This window comes from Podarcis erhardii, assembly GCF_964252035.2.
Source record: "Podarcis erhardii genome assembly, chromosome: 9".
Classification (NCBI taxonomy): Eukaryota; Metazoa; Chordata; class Lepidosauria; order Squamata; family Lacertidae; genus Podarcis; species Podarcis erhardii.
The window spans coordinates 77086482-77107871 of record NC_138512.1 but is presented as its reverse complement, the minus strand read 5'-3'; the positions used below and the strand labels follow the sequence as shown (position 1 = coordinate 77107871).

Genomic DNA, 21390 nt, shown 5'->3' with positions numbered 1-21390 from the left:
CCAGTCCCCTTATTCCTGGTGGCTGGCATTCTATTGCACAACCAATCCCCTTATTCCTGGCGGCACTGTACTGCCTGTGACACCCTGCCACAACCAGGGGAGGTTGATCAAGCCTCCTGCCCTTTTCCTGTCAGGCTGCCCTTCCCGTCGGGCTTACCTTTTTCCGCTGCGGACCCCTCCTGGCCAGTTCTCTTTTCTCCCTCGACCTGTGTCTCCACTCCGGAGCGGTGTGGCCGGCTTCCCCCACGAATCTGATGGGGTGCGCACTGAAGCCTGCAACCACCGATCCGAGCTGTTCACCGAGGTCGAGCCTGGCCCTCCGGTCCGTATTGGGGAGGGGGCTGATCCCGGATGAGCCCCCAAAGAAATGAAGCCTTATTTACCTAGGGATCCATTAGCCTCGCCATCCCCTGGACCATGGAGGGAACAAAAGTACCAGGAAAGCAACTTCTTCTTTGGAGAAAAGAGTTTATTGCAATCTGCGCAGAGTGACAACCAGCAGGATCCCTCCTGAAAGACTGGCTGTAAAGCAAAACACTTCAGCAGACGTTCTTATACTTTTCTGAACACTCTTCCCCCTCCCATACCCTTTCCAGATTTGCCCAATCAGCTGGCAAATGTTCAACTTATTCCCTTATATGGCACATCTATATTGCTTGCTAAACACATTTTTAATGCTTGCTAAACATTCCTCATACGTGCCTTTCTGCTAGCTAAGCACTCCCCCCCTCCCCTCTTGCTTATTGTGTCTTTTCTTATTTTTGCATTAGTAAGCATAAGGCAGGAAGAAGGGGCCTGGTTAAATCTGCAAACAGCAGCTAAAATATTTTTGCAAGCTAAGAAATGGACTTTTGACCTGCCAGACAAATTTAGCTGGCGATGTGCTAACTGTCTGGCCAAATTTGCAGAATTAAGATTAGCACAGGATTAGCTCAGGATTTTACTGCAGATAGTATTTGAGAGCAACCTTTCTTAGGTACAAAGTACAGAGCTTAGGTGCAGATTTCTTAGGTACGAGGTACAGAGAATATTGAGAGAAACCTTTTTCATCCCCTGCATATATATATTGCATTTCTAAAACATTTCTAAAGCATTTCTAAAACCGATAGCTCAAACAGGAAACAGCTCCCAGTCTGCAGAGCTGAAAACAGGAAGCAGCTTCAGAGCTGACACATTTGCGGTTTCTGCTAGCTGCCTGACCACAACTGCAGCCCTTTAGCTTCTTTTATAATATTCTATTAACCTTTCCTTCTCCCTTCAACACCAGTCCTGAAAAACCTATATCGGCTCCCAGTACGTTTCCGAGCACAATTCAAAGTGTTGGTGTTGACCTTTAAAGCCCTAAATGGCCTCAGCCCAGTCTACCTGAAGGAGCGTCTCCACCCACATCGTTCAGCCCAGACACTGAGGTCCAGCTTCAAGGGCCTTCTGGCGGTTCCCTCACTGCGAGAAGCCAAGTTACAGGGAACCAGGCAGAGGGCCTTCTCGGTAGTGGCACCCGCCCTGTGAACCACTACCGCCCTTCAGATGTCAAAGAGAAAATAACTACCAAACTTTTAGAAGACATCTAAAGGCAGCCCTGTTTAGGGAAGCTTTTAACGTTTAATAGGTTATTGTATTTTAGTGTTCTGTTGGAAGCCGCCCAGAATGTCTGGGGAAACCCAGCCAGATGGGCGGGGTATAAATTATAAATTATTATAATTATTATTATTGTTGTTGTTGTTGCTGCTTTGGCAGAAAACAAGGTTGCTCCATCTTGCATTGGAGATATTTGAAGGTGGCGCTCCCTGTTTCCCCTCAGTCTCTTCTTCCCCAGGCTAAACGTGCCTAGCTCCTTCAACTGTTCCTCATAAGGTTCGGCTTCCAGGCCCCTGATGGGAGTTGTAGTCCAGAAAAATCTGTTGGTTTAAATGGAGCTTCCAGCTTCAGAGACAGTCTACTGCTTCATGTTCCAGAAGCTGTGGCCAGAGCTGGCAAAGGTGGGGTTCTCATGCCTTTGCGTCCTTTTGCAGGATCCTTGGAAGTCCTTTGCCGGGGAGCAGGACTCTGGGTTCCATGAACCCATTTCCTATTATTATTATTATTAATCATTTTTATTTATTTTCCAGTATTTATTTTCCAATCAACATATCCGCATCATAATCCAATTAAAAACAAGAAACTAAAATTTTTTAAAAGTCCAAATTGTAGTCCAAATTGTAATTATTAATTTTTCCAGGCTCCCCATATTCTGGACCTCTGAAGCATATCTCCAAATCTTTGTTCCTGCCTCTTTTCATTGTTTTCATATTTTCCACCTTCTGGTCTTAACGCTTTCAAGTCCTCCGTCCCTGGCTATGCGATTCTCAATTATGTCAAAAATCATATGTCCTTTCACCCATCGAATACAGCTTTATTTGTAAATGGACCCATTTCCTTGACCTTGACCCGGAGCGCGGCTCCTTTAAGACCATGGAGATGCCCAAAGCCCGTTCCTTAAGTGCCATAATAAACGCGGCCAGCAGGGGGCGCAGAAGTCCCTATGGGGACGTTTTGGGGCGAGCGGTTTGCCCTTTGCACGTGCTCAGGAGCTGCAGGCTGCAATTGCAAGGGCTGCTAACGTCGGTAAGTGGCCAGTAAGAGCCGGAGGGGATTCTTAGCAAAGCAGGGGGGGAGAGGAAGTATGGTCGGTGGGGTGATTGATTGATTGATTGATTGAATCCCAAAGCGACTTACAAACAGTAAATAACAATAGCGCAATACGAAATCATTAACAAATCAGCAATAGAACAATTGCAACCCATAAAAATCTGTTAACAAAGTAGTAGCAAATAAGCTAAACGCTGCAGCAAAATGAACCTCTGAGCCATAACTCTGGAAGGAAAACCTTATGAATGGGGTTGCCCTGTTACTTCCAGAGTAGCCCAAATAGGGTTGCTGTGCTCCTCCTGCAGGAGGGAGCCTGTGCAGTTGCTTGCCTAACAGGTTGCAATCCTTGCATGTGTTGGAGGAAATAATCATTTCATAAAACTCTTTTTTGGGGGATGATTCCGTTTTATTTCAAATCTGTGTGGCCTAGCCAAGCTCAAAGGCCCTGCAACTGCCTTTTGCAGTACATAACTATCTGCTTTTCGTTACTGTAGCGTAAATATTAAACTGTTAGAATCCAGAGAAGCGTCCAGGTGGAAATTTGTTTTTACTTCTTTCCATGTTATTGTGTAGTTATCCTTGAATAGGTTAGTATTTTTCGGGGACAGCCAGACACCCAAGTATTTTATTTTCTTTACCACTGTTATTTCTGTTTTACTTTGTAACTGATCCGATTGTTCCAACTTCATATTTTTTAACCATCATTTTTGTTTTGTTTTGTTTTTATTAATTTTAAATCCTGCCATTGATCCGAATTCTTCAATTACTTTTAACGCTTCCACTGTTGAGGATTGTGGTTCCTGTAATGTTAAGACTATATCATCAGCGAACACTTTGACTTTATATTCTTCTTTTACCCCACATTTTATTCCTGTAACTTTTTCTGTCTCTCTTATGTTTTATTTACTATAAGTTTCGCATTTTGATCTTTATAAATTGCCTCTATACTTCTTAAAAAGTTTATGCCTAGACCCATTTTCTAGATTCTTTCTCATAAAGAACCAAGACACATGATTAAACGCCTTCTCCGCGTCTATAAAAATTAATGCAGCTTGATTATTTATCTTGGTCTCTAAGTATTCAATTATATTCAATATGTTACGCATATTGTCTTTTAAATGGCATCCTAGCCTGGTGGAAATTGGCTAAATCTCCGGGAAAATCTGGACTTAGGACGTTGGCTGTGTTGTTTTTGCTGATTCCTAGCTCAAAAAGGGCAAACAACTTTGGGCAAAGCTAAAAAAAAACTTGTGATCCTCTGATTGGTGGAATGAAATGGCACATATACAGTGGTACCTCGGGTTACATATGCTTCAGGTTACATACGCTTCAGGTTACAGACTCCGCTAACCCAGAAATAGTGCTGCAGGTTAAGAACTTTGCTTCAGGATAAGAACAGAAATCAGGCTCCGGCGGCGCGGTGGCAGCAGGAGGCCCCATTAGCTAAAGTGGTGCTTCAGGTTAAGAACAGTTTCAGGTTAAGAACGGACCTCCAGAACGATTTAAGTACCATCTTAACCCGAGGTACCACTGTAATCTGGAAGTGTACAAGAAACATTGCTTTGGATGTAGTTCTTTGCAGCCTCCTTGTTTTTGAGTTTGTCCATTTGCATTTCAGCAAATCCTATCTTTTCTCTTGGAGCCCCCATCCTTTAAAAGTTTCTGGGATAAATCCCTCCAGTCTAGGAACCTCTTATTAAAGTTCTCCAACACATGCATTTTTTAAAAAACGATTTAACAAAAAAATATACACCGCTTGATTGTAATAAAACCACTGGTCGGATTACAAGGACTATTAAAATTAACTGTTAAAAGCAGTTTTAAACGTTTTAAGGATAATTAACAGTAAAAGAGGTGAAATTGTAGCTCTGTGAGGTTAAGGATTCTTAAGCAAACCATAGTTACGGTATTCTATGGGGGAAGTCATGGCTAAGATTTTTAAAAAAACTTTATTGTTTTAAAATAGATACATTTATTTCAGGAAAGCAAACAAACCAACAGACAAACATACAATTAAATAAACTATAAACAAACTATAAATTGACAAACAAACAGAATACTTAAAAAATTACAGAATAAAAGGAAACTTCTTGGCAGAATTACATTGAACCTTGCATTGTATAAATATAAGTTTGTAGGGAAGTTAGCAGAAACTATATAAGAAATATGTAACTGTGCGGTATAAGATAATCAACAGATAAAGTACAGTGAGACTAATTAGAAGTCATTTTTAATTTCTTGTTTTACAATCGTTCACATCATTGGGAGTACAAAGAATGTTAGTTATAAGAATTGTGTTGCTTCATATATTGCTACTGTCTGTCGGCTAAGATTATTTTAAATGTTTGGTGTGGATCAGACCTACTCAGAAGTAAGACCCGCTGAGTTTGGTAGGGGGCTTACTCTCCAGTAAACAAACAGAAGATTGTAGCTTCAGTGATTTTTGGCTTTCGGTAGCCTCAATCCTCAGTTTGCTCTCCCTTGGTAGAAGCCCCACAAGATGAATTGGGTTACTCCTGAATGAGTGCCTTGTGTATTGCGGCCATTTTTGGTGTCTCGGATCTGCCCCTTTTCACTGTAAATTAAGGGCGGGGCATTTATATCCCACCTGGGATAAAGCTGAGGAGCCAATTCTGCTTGCCTGATGGTTGCTTTTAAATGCAAGCAAGAGCTCCTACTGTTTGACTCTTTGGATTCCAGTGGATTGGGGCCTCCTTTTCATGCACCTCAAGTAAGTACTTGCAGCACTCTCCTGACTGCTTGCTGGGCTCTGACCCCAGTTGAGAAAGAGTGGATGAGAAAGAGAGGCCAGAGGCACTTCAAATTGTCAGGTGCATTTCCTGGATCTGAAATTTGAGTGTAAAATCCCAGCAAATAAGCGTAAAAGCCTTCCTTGGCTGTTAGGGTGTAGGGTCAGCAAAATTTTTCAGCAGGGGGCTGGTCCACTGTCCTTCAGACCTTGTGGGGGGGGGGACTATATTTTTTTTTGGGGGGGGGGAATTGAACAAATTCCTATGCCCCACAAATAACCCAGAGATGCATTTTAAATAAAAGGGCACATTCTACTCGTGTAAAAACATGCTGATTCCCAGACCGCCCGCGGGCCAGATTGAGAAGGCGATTGGGCCGGAGCCAGTCCCTGGACCTTAGTTTGCCTACCCATGGTGTAGACCTTGCATTTAAAAAGAAAAGACCTTGGTGAGTCTCTGTCTCGCAGCCTGACCTACTTCACAGGGTTGTTGCGCGTGCAAAATTAGGAAATCCTTACATTTTCCACCCTGAGCTTTCTTGGAGGAGTTGCTGGCAGAGACGGGGGGTGAGCTCCCCAGGCTTGGTTTGCATTTCTGTAGCTGCATTTTGTCTGCATGTTTCGTGGGTTTTCGTAAAAGGCATTTCATAGAATCATAGAGTTGGAAGAGACCACAAGGGCCATCGAGTCCAACCCCCTGCCAAGCAGGAAACACCATCAGAGCACTCCTGACATATGGTTGTCAAGCCTCTGCTTAAAGACCTCCAAAGAAGGAGACTCCACCACACTCCTTGGCAGCAAATTCCACTGTCGAACAGCTCTTACTGTCAGGAAGTTCTTCCTAATGTTTAGGTGGAATCTTCTTTCTTGTAGTTTGGATCCATTGCTCCGTGTCCGTTTCTCTGGAGCAGCAGAAAACAACCTTTCTCCCTCCTCTATGTGACATCCTTTTATATGTTTGAACATGGCTATCATATCACCCCTTAACCTCCTCTTCTCCAGGCTAAACATGCCCAGCTCCCTTAGCCGTTCCTCATAAGGCATCGTTTCCAGGCCTTTGACCATTTTGGTTGCCCTCCTCTGGACACGTTCCAGTTTGTCAGTGTCCTTCTTGAACTGTGGTGCCCAGAACTGTGGGGTTCTCGCAGTTGGACTAGATGGTCTTCGGAGGTCCCTCCCAACGCTGCCATTCTATGATCTCAACTACCTTGCTTGACTGTAACTTTCCCTTAAAACAATTCGCTCTTCCCAGTATTCAAGAAGCAGAACGTACACAATGGAAAGGGAATTAACAATGGACCAAGGCAGAGGTTTTTAAACGGTGGCCCAGAAATCCCCACGTACTCCCAGTTGGACCCAGGCCTGAAGGTAAGTTCCCTAGTTCTTTCACGTGATTTTCAGGGTTCAAGACCGCATGAGCCAAATTGGTGTGGCCTCAGATCCACGGTTGGGCAGCTTCCGTTGGGCAGGCCCTCTCTGGCTGTGCCAATTCCCCCTTCCTTTCCCCACTGCGGAGTTTTGTTTCTGCGGCCTTCCAGGGACTTTGGGGTGGGGGATTGTAATAATAGTAATAATAAAATAATAAAAATTCCCCTGTCCATCTGGCTGAGTTTCCCCAGCCACTCTGGGCAGCTTCCAATCAAGTGTTTAAAACAATACAGCATTAAATATTAAAAACTTCCCTGAACAGGGCTGCCTTCAGATGTCTTTTAAAGATAAGATAGCTGCTTATTTCCTCCACATCTGAAGGGAGGGCGTTCCACAGGCTGGGCGCCACCACTGAGAAGGCCCTATGCCTGGTTCCCTGTAACCTCACTTCTCGCAGGGAGGGAACTGCCAGAAGGCCCTCAGTGCTGGATCTCAGTGTCTGGGCTGAACGATGGGGGTGGAGACGCTCCTTCAGGTAAACAGGATCGAGGCCGTTTAGGGCTTTAAAGGTCAGCACCAACACTTTGAATTGTGCTCAGAAACATACTGGGAGCCAATGTAGGTCTTTCAAGACCGGTGTTATGTCGTCTCAGCAGCCACTCCCAGTCACCAGTCTAGCTGCCACATTCTGGATTAATTGCAGTTTCTGGGTCACCTGCAAAGGTAGCCCCACGTAGAGCGCATTGCAGTAGTCCAAGCGAGAGATAACCAGAGCATGCACCACTCTGGTGAGAGTCTGCGGGCAGGGAGGGTCTCATCCTGCGTACCAGATGGAGCTGGTAGACAGCTGCCCTGGACACAGAATTGACCTGTGCCTCCATGGACAGCTGTGAGTCCAGAATGACTCCCAGGCTGCACACCTGGTCCTTCAGGGACACAGTTACCCCATTCAGGACCAAGGAGTCCTCCACACCCACCCTCCCCCTGTCCCCCCAAAACAGTACTTCTGTCTTGTCAGGATTCAGCCTAAATCTGTTAGCCGCCATCCATCTTCCAACCGCCTCCAGACACTCACATAGGACCTTCACCACCTTCACTGATTCTGATTTGAAGGAGAGGTAGAGCTGGGTATCATCCGCATACTGATGAACACCCAGCCCAAGCCCTCTGATAAAAGACAGAATAAAAACAACAACCTTCTTCACTCCAGGGGGTTAGGCTAGGTGGCCCCATGGTCCCTTCCAACTCTACGATTCTATGACTCCAATAATCCCGCTCCCTTCCCCTTTGATTCACACAGGCCTGCACTTCTCATAACCTGCCAGGTCAAACGCAGCCCTCCAGCCACGTATTACGATCGCTGGGACATCAGAAGCTGCCAGGTGGAGCTGGTAGATTGTACCACTGCAATCTGGGCGGGCGAGTCTTTCTCTTCTCTTCTCCAGCAAGCGCAAGGCTGCTCTCGGCCGGAAGACTCAAACCATGCCGACGTTCAGTTCGAAAGAGGCTCACCAGCTCCTGCACAACAAGTTTGTGGTCATCCTGGGCGACTCAAGTGAGTGAGTCAGTTCTTCTGGAGGAGGTGAGGCAGGAGGGTTGGGCTAGATGAACTCTGGGGACCCCGTTCAAGGAAGGGTAGAATGGAGAAAGGGGGGGGGAGAGAGGAAATCTTCTCTCCCTCTCTCGTAACGCTGGTGGACATCCAGCGAAGCGGATTCAGGACGGATGAAAAAGACTGTTGCGTGGCACGTGATTAAACTCTGGAACTCCCTGCCACAAGAGGGAGGAAGAGGATTGGGCAAATTCATGGAGGAGGAGGAGAGAACTATACGTGGCTATTAGCCAGGATGGCTACGCACTGCCGTCCACAGTCAGAGGCAGCGATGCTTCTGAATTTCAGTGGCTTGAAACCACAGGAGGGGAGAGGGATCTTGTGTTTGGATCCTGCTCAGGGGTTTTGGCGGCTGTGAGAACAGAATACTGGACTAGATGGGCCATGGGCCTGATCCAGGAGGTGCATCTTATGTTTGCATTTACATCACCTCTCCTGTACAGTCATACCTTGGGTTACAGACGCTTCAGGTTACGCATTTTTGGGTTAAGGACGCGCCAAAACCTGGAAGTAGCGGAACAGGTTACTTCTGGGTTTCAGCGCTCACGCATGTGGAGAACCGCTAAAACCCGCTTTGTGCAGAAGCGGCGCTGTGGGTTGTGGACATGCCTCCCGCACAGATCACGTTCGCAACCCGAGCGTCCACTGTACTTGGATCAGAGGGGAAGGAGAAGGCTAATTCTCCTTGTTGTGTTTCCTCTTCCTCTTGCAGTCCAGCGATGTGTGTACAAGGATCTGGTCCAGCTGCTGCAGAGCGACTCCTTGCTCACGGCTTCCCAGCTGAAGTCCAAGGTAGCCGATGGAGGCCGTTCCACGCCAGGGGTTGGGGGTGGGGAAGTGACGCCTGCCGTGTCCGAAATACCTGGCTTGGGTCCAAGCTCTCTGAGAGACCGTATCCCCTCGCCCAGGTCTGGATATCTTCGAGGGAGGCCCTTCTCTCGGTCCTTCCACCTTCAGGCTTGGTGGAGACACAGGGCAGGGCCTTCTCTGTAGCGGCTCCTTCCAGTCTTTGGAACTCTTTCCCTAGAGAAGCCAGACTGGCTCCCTCCTCGTCGTCCCTCCGCCATCAGGCAAAGACTTTGTTCCAACAGGGAACTGACTGCTTCTACTGAATGGTGCTGTTCTTATTGTAATTATCTGCATTGGGGCAGGCATAGGCAAACTTGGCCCTCCAGATGTTTTGGGACTACAACTCCCATCATCTCTGACCACTGGTCCTGTTAGCTAGGGATGATGGGAGTTGTAGTCCCAAAACATCTGGAGGGCTGAGTTTGCCTATGCCTTCATCTGGTCAGCTACTTCAAGAAAAGGATGCTGGACCAGGTGGGTGATTGGCCCGATGATTACTAGCTGAACTGGGTTCCACACCATCACAAAAACAAATGAACCGAGAAAGCCTCAAAAAGCAAAAGCGCAAAATAGATAGCAAAAACAAAAGCGCCAAACTTACTCCGTTCTGGAAGTCCATTTGACTTCCGAAATGTTCAAAAACCAAGGTGTACCATCCTCCAGTCAACATAATAACCCCTTAACTTGTCCAACATGTGGTATGCGGAAGATCTGACGAGATGCCGCCTGAAGCACCGCCGCCACCGCCACCGCCACCGCCCCACAATCTTCATATATATATATAAAATATTTTTAATGTATCATTTTCAACAATAATTAAACATACTTTTATATCTTATACCATTTTTTGACTTCCATCAGTCACATCTGAAAATTTTCCAATCCATTCACTTAATTTACATTTCTTACTTTCACTATGACATTTAAATCTCATAACGAATATCTCTATTCTTTCTCTACTTTGCAATGTTTCATATATTTCTCCTTCCAGAATTTCTTGTAGTCCTACTAGCGTAATTTGTTGATTAGAGTTGCTCTTCAAATAGTTCGTATACTTCTTCCAATCTTCTGTGAATCTCTGGCCCGCAGGTTTCAAATCCTTCCTGTCATTTTGTCCAATTCTGCATAGTCCATTAATTTCGTCTGCCGTTCTTCTTTCGTCAGAATTTCTTCTTGCTTCCATTTCTGGGCTAACAATACTCTTGCCGCTGTTGTTGCATATAAAAACAATTTAACATCTTGTCTGTTAATATCCTCACCTATAATACCAAGTAAAAATGCTTCTGGTTTTTTAAAAAAAATGTATATTTCAACATCTTTTTCAACTCATTATATATCATTTCCCAGAAGTTTTTTACTTTCGTACATTCCCACCACATATGATAAAATGTTTTTTCTTTCTCTTTACATTTCCAACATTTATTATTTATCTTATACGTTTTAGCTAATTTCACAGGTGTAATATACCATCTATGGACGCGGGTGGCGCTGTGGGTAAAAGCCTCAGCTCCTAGGGCTTGCCGATCGAAAGGTCGGCGGTTCGAATCCCCGCGGCGGGGTGCGCTCCCGCTGCTCAGTCCCAGCGCCTGCCAACCTAGCAGTTCGAAAGCACCCCCGGGTGCAAGTAGATAAATAGGGACCGCTTACTGGCGGGAAGGTAAACAGCGTTCTGTGTGCTGCGCTGGCTCGCCAGATGCAGCTTTGTCACGCTGGCCACGTGACCCGGAAGTGTCTCCGGACAGCGCTGGCCCCTGGCCTCTTGAGTGAGATGGGCGCACCAACCCCAGAGTCTGTCAAGACTGGCCCGTACGGGCAGGGGTACCTTTACCTTTACCTTTAATATACCATCTATACATCATTTTCATCATATTCTCTTTCAAGGCATTACAAGCTGTGAATTTTATTCTTTCTTTCCACAACCTCTCCCATATTTTTTTTGTTAAAAGCTTTATTTTTATTTTTCCAGTACTCATATGTAACCAACCCCCACCCCACCCCAAAAATATATAAGAACAAACCTCAGCAAAGAGATGCCACTTGATCAGAATATCCGATGAGCACATAAAAATGCAAGATGGGTGAGATGGCATTATAACACTTATCAGTTCACTCAAGGAACCATTGTAAGTCAAGGACTCTGGTACCTCAGGTGTATATTTACTCCCTGCCTGAGGTATGTTAAAGAATTGTTCCCAACAGTTTATTTTAGGGATCCAACAAAACAAGGCTGAAATTAAAGTTCTAATAGATCCTCTCAAAGTCCAGAAAAAAAACAGTCTTCTACCTGGGCAAAAGTGTTAGTTTAGAAGGAATTTGAGAACCTAGAATCAACTAGGTAAAGATGAGCATCAAGGCTTCCTCCACAGAAGCAGGCCCATATAGTTTAAGCTATGGTTTTCCCAGTAGTGATGTAGGGAAGTGAGAGCTGGACCATAAAGAAGGCTGATCGCCGAAGATTTGATGCTTTTGAATTCTGGTGCTGGAGGAGACTCTTGAGAGTCCCATGGACTGCAAGAAGATCCAACCTCTCCATTCTGAAGGAAATCAGCCCTGAGTGCTCACTGGAAGGACAGATCCTGAAGCTGAGGCTCCAAGACTTTGGCCACCTCATGAGAAGAGAAGACTCCCTGGAAAAGACCCTGATGTTGGGAAGGATGGAGGGCACAAGGAGAAGGGGACGACAGAGGATGAGATGGTTGGACAGTGTTCTCGAAGCTACCAGCATGAGTTTGACCAAACTGCGGGAGGCAGTGGAAGACAGAAGTGCCTGGCGTGCTCAGGTCCATGGGGTCACGAAGAGTTGGACATGACTAAACAACAACAATGTACATTTGAATTCCTGAACAGATCCCTCTACGTGGGAATTTTCCATGGGAGTTCAAATGCAAGTTTACAGGTGGGGAGGTGGAGCCTGCCATCTCTCTCTCTCCCCTCCCCCCAATGACTGAACATGCACATTGAATTATGGGATGGGGCTAAAGTTTCCCAGGACTCACACTCTTGTCTTCAGACTGATGCTCGTGTGAGTTGGATTGCTTTGTGTTTTGTACAACATCAGAGGGTGGAGAGGCAGGTTCCAACTCTTTTATGCCTTGCGTCTCACACCCTTAGGGTCCTCAGACAGAGTGACAGGGGATTGGGTCCAGTCACATTTTCAGCCATTCTGATCTTCCCGGCTCTTCAGTAATTTTGCAGCCCTCACGGTCCTTCCTCTCTTCCTCCATAGCCTTCAGCTGGGCCTTGGTTTTCTCCTTGAGCTCTCGGGCAACCTCCTCCAACAGGGCTACCTTATGGCCACTGTGCGCCTTGGTCCGTGAAATATACTCAGAGTCGAGAGTGGATTTCATGCTCTTTATTCAGCTCATAGTGGTGAGGAGGAATGGAAGTTCCCCCAGAATGTCTGCTTTATATACATTATTTACACAATGGGCCCCACATGATTGGCTAATTACGGGATTCTCCTGTAGGCCAATCGGGTTGCAGATTCACTTCCACCTGGAGCTGGATTGGGTGGCTCCTATGGACCAATCGGACTGCTGCATTCTGAATCCTGTTGTTCTCGGACCAATCAGACTGCTGCATTCTGGATCCTATTGTACTAGGACCAATCAGACTGCTGCATTCTGGATCCTATTGTTCTGGGGCCAATCGGGCTGCTGCATTCTGGATCCTATTATTCTAGGGCCAATCAGACTGCTGCATTCTGGATCCTATTATTCTAGGGCCAATCAGACTGCTGCATTCTGGATCCTATTATTCTAGGGCCAATCAGACTGCTGCATTCTGGATCCTATTATTCTAGTGCCAATCAGACTGCTGCATTCTGGATCCTATTATTCTAGGGCCAATCAGACTGCTGCATTCTGGATCCTATTCAACTCAGTACATAACAGTCCGTTTACACACCATACAGAGGGGGGCTTCATCATCCTTACAAAAGAACTTCGGGGGCTTCTGATGCCTTTTACACACCTCCCTTCTCCTTTCTGGGTCTCTCTCCACCCACAGCTTGGCAAGCTGGACCACTTTTGCCAGTTGCCAGTTTGGCCTGCTGTCCATTGGCTGATAGAGTCTCCTGCACTAGGGGCAAGCAGAGGCTCCCTCAGATTCAGGCCAGGACTGGACAATGCAGGCTTTGCAGAAATTATGCCCACAGTCCAACATCACAGGATCTTTGAAATATCCCAGGCAGATGGGACAAGTCATTGCATCAGTTAGCTCCTTGAGAGGTCCCTCAGTTGCCATCCTTACTTTTCCAGTTAAACACCACCAAGAAATACTGGAATCCAGACAAAGATTGCACCCACACATTTAAAGCATTTTACTTTCTGTAAGGAATCCTGGGAACCGTAGCTTGTCCCTTAAAGGTAAAGGGACCCCTGACCATTAGGTCCAGTTGCGGCCGACTCTGGGGTTGCAATGCTCATCTTGCTTTACTGGCCGAGGGAGCCGGTGTACAGCTTCCGGGTCATGTGGCCAGTATGACTAAGCCGCTTCTGGCGAACCAGAGCAGCGCACGGAAACGCCGTTTACCTTCCTGCTGAAGTGGTACCTGTTTATCTACTTGCACTTTGACGTGCTTTCGAACTGCTAGGTTGGCAGCAGCAGGGACCGAGCAACGGGAGCTCACCCTGTCGTGGGGATTCGAACCGCCGACCTTCTGATTGGCAAGCCCTAGGCTCTGTGGTTTAACCCACAGCGCCACCTGCGTCCCTAGCTTGACCCTTATGGAGCTACAATTCCCAGCACAAGCCTCTCCCATTCTTTAAGCTATATGTTATATCCAACCGGCCCCACAATTTTCTGACTGCTTTCTGTCTCCCCTTCACCCCCATCTGCAGGGGGAGCTGCGCTTCGAAGACGACCACCTGGTGGAAGGAGGGGTGCTGGGCTCCCTCCACAATGGCACCCGTTACCGCGAGGTGCGCCAGTATCGCACCGGCCACCACCTTGTCCGCTTCTACTTCCTCACGCGCGTCTACTCGGAGTACGTGGAGAGCATTCTGGAAGATTTCCAAGCCGGACCGCAACCAGACGTTTTGGTCCTCAACTCCTGCGTCTGGGACGTTTCTAGGTAGGCCTGTGGAACACCGGCAGAGTCGCGTTTATTGCCATGTTCTTGTAGGTGGTGCATGCTGGGATAGTTCAGTCGGCAGAGCGTGAGAATGTTAATCTCCAGGTTGCGGGTTCGAGCCCTACGTTGGGCAGAAGATTCCTGCGCATAGCTGTCAACGTTCCCCCTTTTTAAAGGGAAATTCCCTTATTCTGAATAGGATTCCTCGCAAGAAGTGGGAAAAGTTGACAGCTATGTTCCTGCGTTGCAGGGGGTTGGAATAGATGACCCTTCCAACTCTGGGATTCCACAATTCTATTATGTATATTCCTCCCTTTCCCTATAAGCCACCGGGCATTTTCCAAGAAGGCAGATGGGCAAAAATCCATAAAATAGCGCCATTCTTTAGAAACATGGGAATCGCTGAATAGCAATTGCCAGCAGTAACAGCAGGGACGAAGAGGTCTCTTCCTATTCCTCCAAATTCATTCATTCATTCATTCATTTTAATACTTTTATTTTGCTTTAAATAAATATAGATAAATATAAACAACCAAAATCGCGAAAGAAAAATCCTTAATAATAATAATGGAAAAAGCTAAAAAAAACTAAAAAAAAATTTCAAAGTACATGGCATAGAACATATTTGTGGGGCTTGCCTGGTGTTTTTACATGAGTAGAATGTGTGCTTTTATTTAAAATGCATCTCTGGGTTATTTGTGGGGCATAGGAATGTGTTCATTCCCCCCCCCAAAAAAAATATAGTCTGGCCCCCAACAAGGTCTGAGGGACAATGAACCGCCCCCTGCTGAAAAAGTTTGTTGACCCCTGATATAAGAAAACCAGAAGGAGGAGGGAGGGAAGATGTTATATAATTGTAAAAAATTGAAAAAGCAATAAAAAATGATAGATAGATAGATAGATAGATAGATAGATGATAGATAAAAGTGGTACTCCCCAGCCTGATCCCTGAAATCTCCTGGCTCGGCCAAGGGGTCTCCGCTGTGGCCTGACACTGGTGCTTTCCTCTACTCTCTGAGCAGGTACGGCCCGTCTTCCATGAAGGCATATCGCAAGAACCTGGAGACGGTCTTCAACCGGCTGGACGCCGTCCTCCCAGCCTCCTGTTTGGTCATCTGGAACATGACCATGCCTCTAGGGCCCAGGGTGACAGGGGGCTTCCTTGTTCCAGAGGTAAGGGGAGGCGGGAATGCGCTTCCGGGTTCTGGGATGGGGTCCACTGTAGTGTGAGAGCAGACTATACTGGCTACGATCTGCTCCCACGGTCAGGGGAAAAACAATGCTGTCCAGGGTTGTAAAGACTGCAGAGATAATAATTGGGTGCACTCTTCCCACCTTGGATCAGCTGCAGAAATAGTGCAGGATAGTGCACACCCCGGAAATGATCTCTTTCAGCTTCTGCCTTCTGGAAGAAGGTCCAGGGTTATAAAGACTAGGACTAGCCGCCTGAGAAACAGTTTCTACCCAAATGCGATTTTGGTTTTAAATGCAGTGTAAGGTAGTCTCTATGGGAGTATATGGGAGACTAGGGCCCTGCAGGATATAACCTCCTTCTGCAGGGCCTGTAAGACAGAGCTATTCCACCCGGCCTTTAATTTGAATTCACCCTGATCTTTTATTTCCCTTCTCTCCCCCCCTCCCCTTTTATGGAGATCACCCGCTCTGAGACCCCACAGCTAATTCTCCCCTGGCCTCCTCGCTGGCCCAAGTAGGACTAATTCAGCCATCTAGCCCTGGGGATTATCTAATGTTTATTGGATGGACTTCCCCCCAAATTGATTTTGAACTTTGAATTTTATTGTTATCCATGCTTTTATACTGTATTTTATGCTGCTTCTATGTTGTATTACAATTAAGTGTTTTAAATTGTTTGTTAGCCACCCTGAGCCCAGTTTTCTGAACCGGGAAGGGCGGGGTATAAATAAAAAAAAATATTATTATTATTATTATTATTATTATATAAACCACTGATCCTCTTGGGCTGGCCAATCAGAAGGTTGGCGGTTCGAATCCCTGCGATGGGGTGAGCTCCCGTTTCTCTGTCCCTGCTTCTGCCAACCTAGCAGTTCAAAAGCATGCCCAAAAGTGCAAGTAGATAAATAAGTACCACTCCGGTTGGAAGGTAAACGGCGTTTCCGTGCGCTGCTCTGGTTCGCCAGAAGCGGCTTAGTCATGCTGGCCACATGACCTGGAAGCTGTACGCCGGCTCCCTTGGCCAGTAAAGCGAGATGAGCGCTGCAACCCCAGAGTCATCTGTGACTGGACATAACTGTCAGGGTTCCCTTTACCTTTACATTTTTCATTCTGTTCCCAGCTGCAGCACTTAAGCAAGACCCTCCGCAATGACATAATCGAGGGCAACTTCTACGGCGCCACTTTGGCCGGCTTCCACCTCTTCGACGTCCTGGACCTCCACTTCCACTTCCGCTTCGACCTGCGGAACCGGGTCAAGGATGGCGTCCACTGGAACAATGTGGTGCATCGCAGGATCACCAACCTGCTTCTGACGCACGTGGCGGACGCCTGGCGCGTGGTGGTGCCCAGCAGGCACCGGAGCCCGGATGGTGAGTGGGCAGGATCCCAGCTCGCTTCTCATTCTTTCCACTGCAGGGAAGGAACGTTGGCAAGGTCTCCGGGATGCAATTTTCAGTTCGCATTGCTTAGTGCAGAAAGCATTATCTGATGTGTAGAGATCTTACCTATTTAAATTAATTCAAGAGGGTTCTGGGAGCTTCTCTGTGTGAAAGAAGCAAGCAGAAGGTTCGTGATGTTCGGGTTACTCCTTCAGAGAAGCTGAGTACGGCTGGCTTCAACTGTTCTGTTATCTCTTCTGTCAAGGTTATGCTGACTATAATAATAAGCGCAAAACAACAACAAACGTCTGGTTACGTGAAACATATTCAATAAACACAAAAGACGTAACTGGCTGTACGTTTGAAAAAATAAGATATACTATTCATTGAATTGTAGATTTCAACAGTAGCTTATAAAGTTCAACAAAAAAGTATATATTTTAATATTATTTTTGCTGTAAAAATGTGTGAGATTACGATATTGTATTTATTTGCATTACCTAGAGTTTGTACTACTGATGAAGCCTAGGGCGGTGAAACAAGGCTAATATTCCAGAAATCCTTGTCTTAGACTCTGTGAAAGGATTCTGTGGAACTGCAACAACCTTTCATGTGGATTGTTGGACTCTTTTGAACAGACAGGTGGAATAGACACTTTCACATATATGGACCTTATGCATAAACTGATTAGAGAATGAACTGATCCACTGGGTCTTCTACTTTTTCCATTGAACTTTATGAACTACTTCTGTTGAAATCTACAATTCAGTACAATGGATATTATATCTTATTTTTTCAATCGTACAGCCGGTTAAGTCTTGTGTGTTTATTGACTATAATAATAAGGCTAGAAGGATCCTGGGTTGCACTTTTTCCTTTTGTCTCTCTTTCCTTCTGGTGTGGTGTTCTGTATATGGTGGTACCTTGGTTGTCGAACGTCTTGGCTCCCGAACAAATCGGCTCCCAAACGCCGCAAACCCTGCAGCCAATCAGAAGCCGTGCCTTGGTTTCCGAATGGTTCCAGGAGTTGAACGGATTAAGTTTGACAAGCAAGGTACCACTGTTAAGGTTTTAGTCTTATTATACGTTATTGTAAGTTAAGTCTGCTGCAGCTGGACTTCTTATGGACAGGGCCAATCCTGAATGAATTGGATTTGTGACCATTATGCTCATTTGCCTTCAGTAGTAGTCAAGCTCTGCTGGATGGAATATTAATTGCCTCTGGTCTATTTTGGGGGAATCCTGCAACATGTATGTATAACTATACGTTGGAATCTACTCTGGATCAATACTGAGTAGACTTTCAATGACAGCTTTGAATGGCCCTCTCCCTTCGTTCCGCAGAGCCTGCGTGGAATACGCCAGGGACACCTTTGCCGCCATTGCCGCCCCGTCTTGGCGCTTCCCGACTGCTCCCCGGCCCTCGTGACTCCCACCCACCGCCTTACCCCTGTGTCCCCCAGTTTTACGACGACTCAGTCCTCGTTCCCAGCAACTGGGGGCCCTCCGAACCCGTCTCTGGATTTCGTAGCTTTGAGGACCCCCACTTCCTGACGCCCCACATGGATGGTATGTCCTCAATCCAGCTCTTTCTCCCACCCCTCCCAGAATCCTTTGGGGTTCTGGCACCGTACCCACCCAAGGTGGACTTGACGTTAGACCTACCTGCCCTCACCACTGAATTTGGGCAGAGATGCAGAGCAGCTGGTACAATTTTGGCCATAGGACAGGAAGGCAGGATTCAGAAAAGGGCTGCTGAAACGGATCAGGGCGATGGAGGAACTGAGGAAAAGTTACAGCGTCCGGGACTTTTTAGTGCAGAGAAAAGGCAAGGGAGAGGCATGGACGTTCTTAAAGTTACCCACGGACCCAGAAAAGGTTTTTCCTCTCACTTTCCTGACATTGGAACTGGCGAGCGTGCAATGGAGGAGAGTGTTGGAAGTTGCAGGAGAGGTTAAATAGGAAGGCCTCCTTGCGGAGTTCACAGTTAATCTGTGGAACTCCCTCCCACAGTGACAGCCACCGACTTTAGATGGCTTTAAAAGAAGACTGGGCACTTGGGCATCAAAAAGGATGGAGTATGGGGAATTGGCAAGATTAACAGCAAAGGTTAGAGACCAAAAGGACAAAAAAATAGCCTTGAGGATTGGAGTATTTCAAGAACTGCTATAGCAAGATGAAAATGCGAGCAGGACTTGAAATACGAGCAGCAAGGTTTATTATTAAGATGAGTAGGTTAAAATGGATGCATTGAGCAGTATAGGTGAAATAGTAAAGGGACCCCTGACCATTAGGTCCAGTCGTGGCCAACTCGGGAGTTGCGGCGCTCATCTCGCTTTATTGGCTGAGGGAGCCAGTGTACAGCTTCCGGGTCATGTGGCCAGCAGGAGCAGGGACCGAGCAATGGGAGCTCACCCCGTCGCGGGCATTCAAACCACCGACCTTTTGATCGGCAAGCCCTAGGCTCTGTGGTTTAACCCACAGCGCCACCCGCATCCCTATATGTGAAATATGCAAGGGTAAATATGGAAACCATGGAATTGGGAGGGCGGGAAGTAGATGGATAAAGTAATTTTCGGACCATGTTACATGCTTCTAAATGCCAATTCTAAGTTGCTGGAAACAACAGGAAGGGAAAGTGCTCTTGTGGTGGGATCCTGTTTGCCGGCTTCCCATTTAGGCATCTGCTTGCCCCCCCCCCCCGGATGCTGAGCTCGACAGCCCTGATTCAGCCAGCCTCTTGCGACGGCCTTATTCCTTCGTTCTCCCTCTTTCTTTTCCATCCCCAGCTGCAGCACTTCACGACTTCCGCCACCTGGGCGGCAACTCCACGCCCGTCCCGGGCCCCTTCCCTGCTTACCCCTTCCACGACGAGGAGAACGACCCCCCGCGCTCCTGGCGCCAGCGCAGGAGGAGCCGCATCGGTGGGCACCACGGCAGCTATGTCATGCGCCGTCCTTGCTTCTACCCGAGAGACGAGACCCCCTACCGGAGGCTCTGTCCCGTCCGTTCCCAGCGCTATTGAAATTCTTCTGGGGTCTGGCAAAGGACTTGCAACATGTGGATTCTCAGACAGAGCTGGTCTTTGGTGTCCGTGGGCTTTGTTTCCATCATGTCTGTCTATAACCAAGAGGTTTGACCCAGGCAGCTGTTGGTCCTTTTTTGTGTTTTGTGGTGCCTTAATTTTTTTACATGTTGACGCAACGTCCTTCTTTGAGACATGGAGATTCAGAGGGCATGTGACGATGTGCTCCTTTTGCCAGCGCCTCGGCTGGTTTGTACGTTTATAGCACTGACCCCACCTACGGACTTCGTCTTTTTTGCCCGGGGAAGGTGAGTTCCTGTCCCCCCCAGCGCATCGCTCAGAGAGCTAGCCAGTTACCTGGATCTGGGGGCTTCTCCTCTGTTTCCGCGCTCCCCCCACATTTAAATTTCCTCCTGGAAGCACAGAAGGAATGGTGCCATGAGAAGCCTCCCCTTCCCCAATAATCCCGCTTGCAGGAGTCGGCCAGTGTTGCGCCATGCTGGGAAGGTTGTTTTGTGGGTGTGCTGTAACAGTTTGAAACCGGGGCGGGGTATTTTTGTGTTTTGTTTTGTTTTATACAACTCCTAATTAAAAGAAACTGCAGAAGCCCCTGTTGCATCTGTGGTTTGTGTCATCGTCTGAGGTTTTTGTAAAGGATGGGCTTTGAATATTGCGGCAAAGCATCCTTGGATATTCCAAAACAAAATAAAAAAATTCCTTCCAGTAGCACCTTAAAGACCAACTAAGTTAGTTCTAGGTATGAGCTTTCGTGTGCATGCACACTTCTTCAGATACAGTGTATCTGAAGAAGTGTGCATGCACACGAAAGCTCATCTGTATCTGAAAATCTGTATCTGTATCTGAAAATCTGTATCTGTATCTCATGTGTATCTGAAGAAGTGTGCATGCACACGAAAGCTCATACCTAGAACTAACTTAGTTGGTCTTTAAGGTGCTACTGGAAGGAATTTTTTTATTTTGTTTTGACTATGGCAGACCAACACGGCTACCTATCTGTAATTGGATATTCCATTTACTTTTCTCTCGGGAGAACCACCTTGCTTTTCAGTACCTGTGACACGCAGGTGGCAGTGAGGAGGGAGTCGCTGCAGAGCATCACACACTGTTTTAGTACAACTTGTGAGACTCGCCTGGAGAAAACTGGTGGTTGCTCTTGTTGTAAACAAAATAAATCTGCCCTTTTTCCCTTATGGGGTATCCAAGAGCCCATATAGAGTCCTTACATGGGTTCCCTATTGGTAGGAGAAAATAACAGAGGCCAACCAGAGAATACTGAGAAGCAAAGCAGCTAGTAAGCTTGATCTTTATTTATCTGTTGCAACAGGGTGCTCCCCTCACATGCAGGAAAGGAGGAGGAACCCAGAACAATGGCGCGCAAGGCCTCATATAGACATTTTAAATTCCCTGCCCTGGAGCTCAAGACCACCCCTCCATACATCATACATAGACCACAGAAGGGGTGTAGCCCAAGACCCACCCCCCACAAACATC

At 46.8% G+C, this 21390-nt stretch overlaps 1 protein-coding gene and 1 long non-coding RNA gene across 3 annotated transcripts in view; one reads left to right on the top strand and one right to left on the bottom strand.

Moving 5' to 3' along the window:
• Positions 1-8169: 8169 nt before the first annotated feature.
• On the top strand, positions 8170-20484 carry PCED1A (PC-esterase domain containing 1A). The gene is made up of 7 exons (XM_081877008.1): positions 8170-8300; positions 9070-9149; positions 14048-14280; positions 15303-15453; positions 16595-16844; positions 18198-18422; positions 19643-20484. The coding sequence occupies exons 1-7, from the start codon at positions 8228-8230 to the stop codon at positions 19876-19878; spliced, it is 1248 nt and encodes a 415-aa protein (XP_081733134.1). The 5' UTR covers positions 8170-8227; the 3' UTR covers positions 19879-20484.
• The window catches only part of LOC309350464, a 251288-nt gene continuing 243633 nt past the window's right edge, over positions 13736-21390 (bottom strand). Inside the window, exon 3 of one of the 2 annotated variants that reach the window (XR_014160403.1) lies at positions 13736-13919. This is a non-coding gene — a long non-coding RNA (uncharacterized lncRNA). Of the gene's footprint in view, positions 13920-19238; positions 19352-21390 lie in introns of those variants that run through there. The other variant, XR_014160404.1, reaches the window with a different exon arrangement.

Excerpts from the sequence above, each read along its gene's own strand:
- PCED1A (XM_081877008.1), top strand. The coding sequence starts at position 8,228 with ATGCCGACGTTCAGTTCGAAAGAGGCTCACCAGCTCCTGCACAACAAG. Across the intron at positions 14,281-15,302 it reads TGCGTCTGGGACGTTTCTAG|GTACGGCCCGTCTTCCATGA; the intron begins GTAGGCCTGTGG and ends CTCTCTGAGCAG. Across the intron at positions 15,454-16,594 it reads GGGGCTTCCTTGTTCCAGAG|CTGCAGCACTTAAGCAAGAC; the intron begins GTAAGGGGAGGC and ends TTCTGTTCCCAG.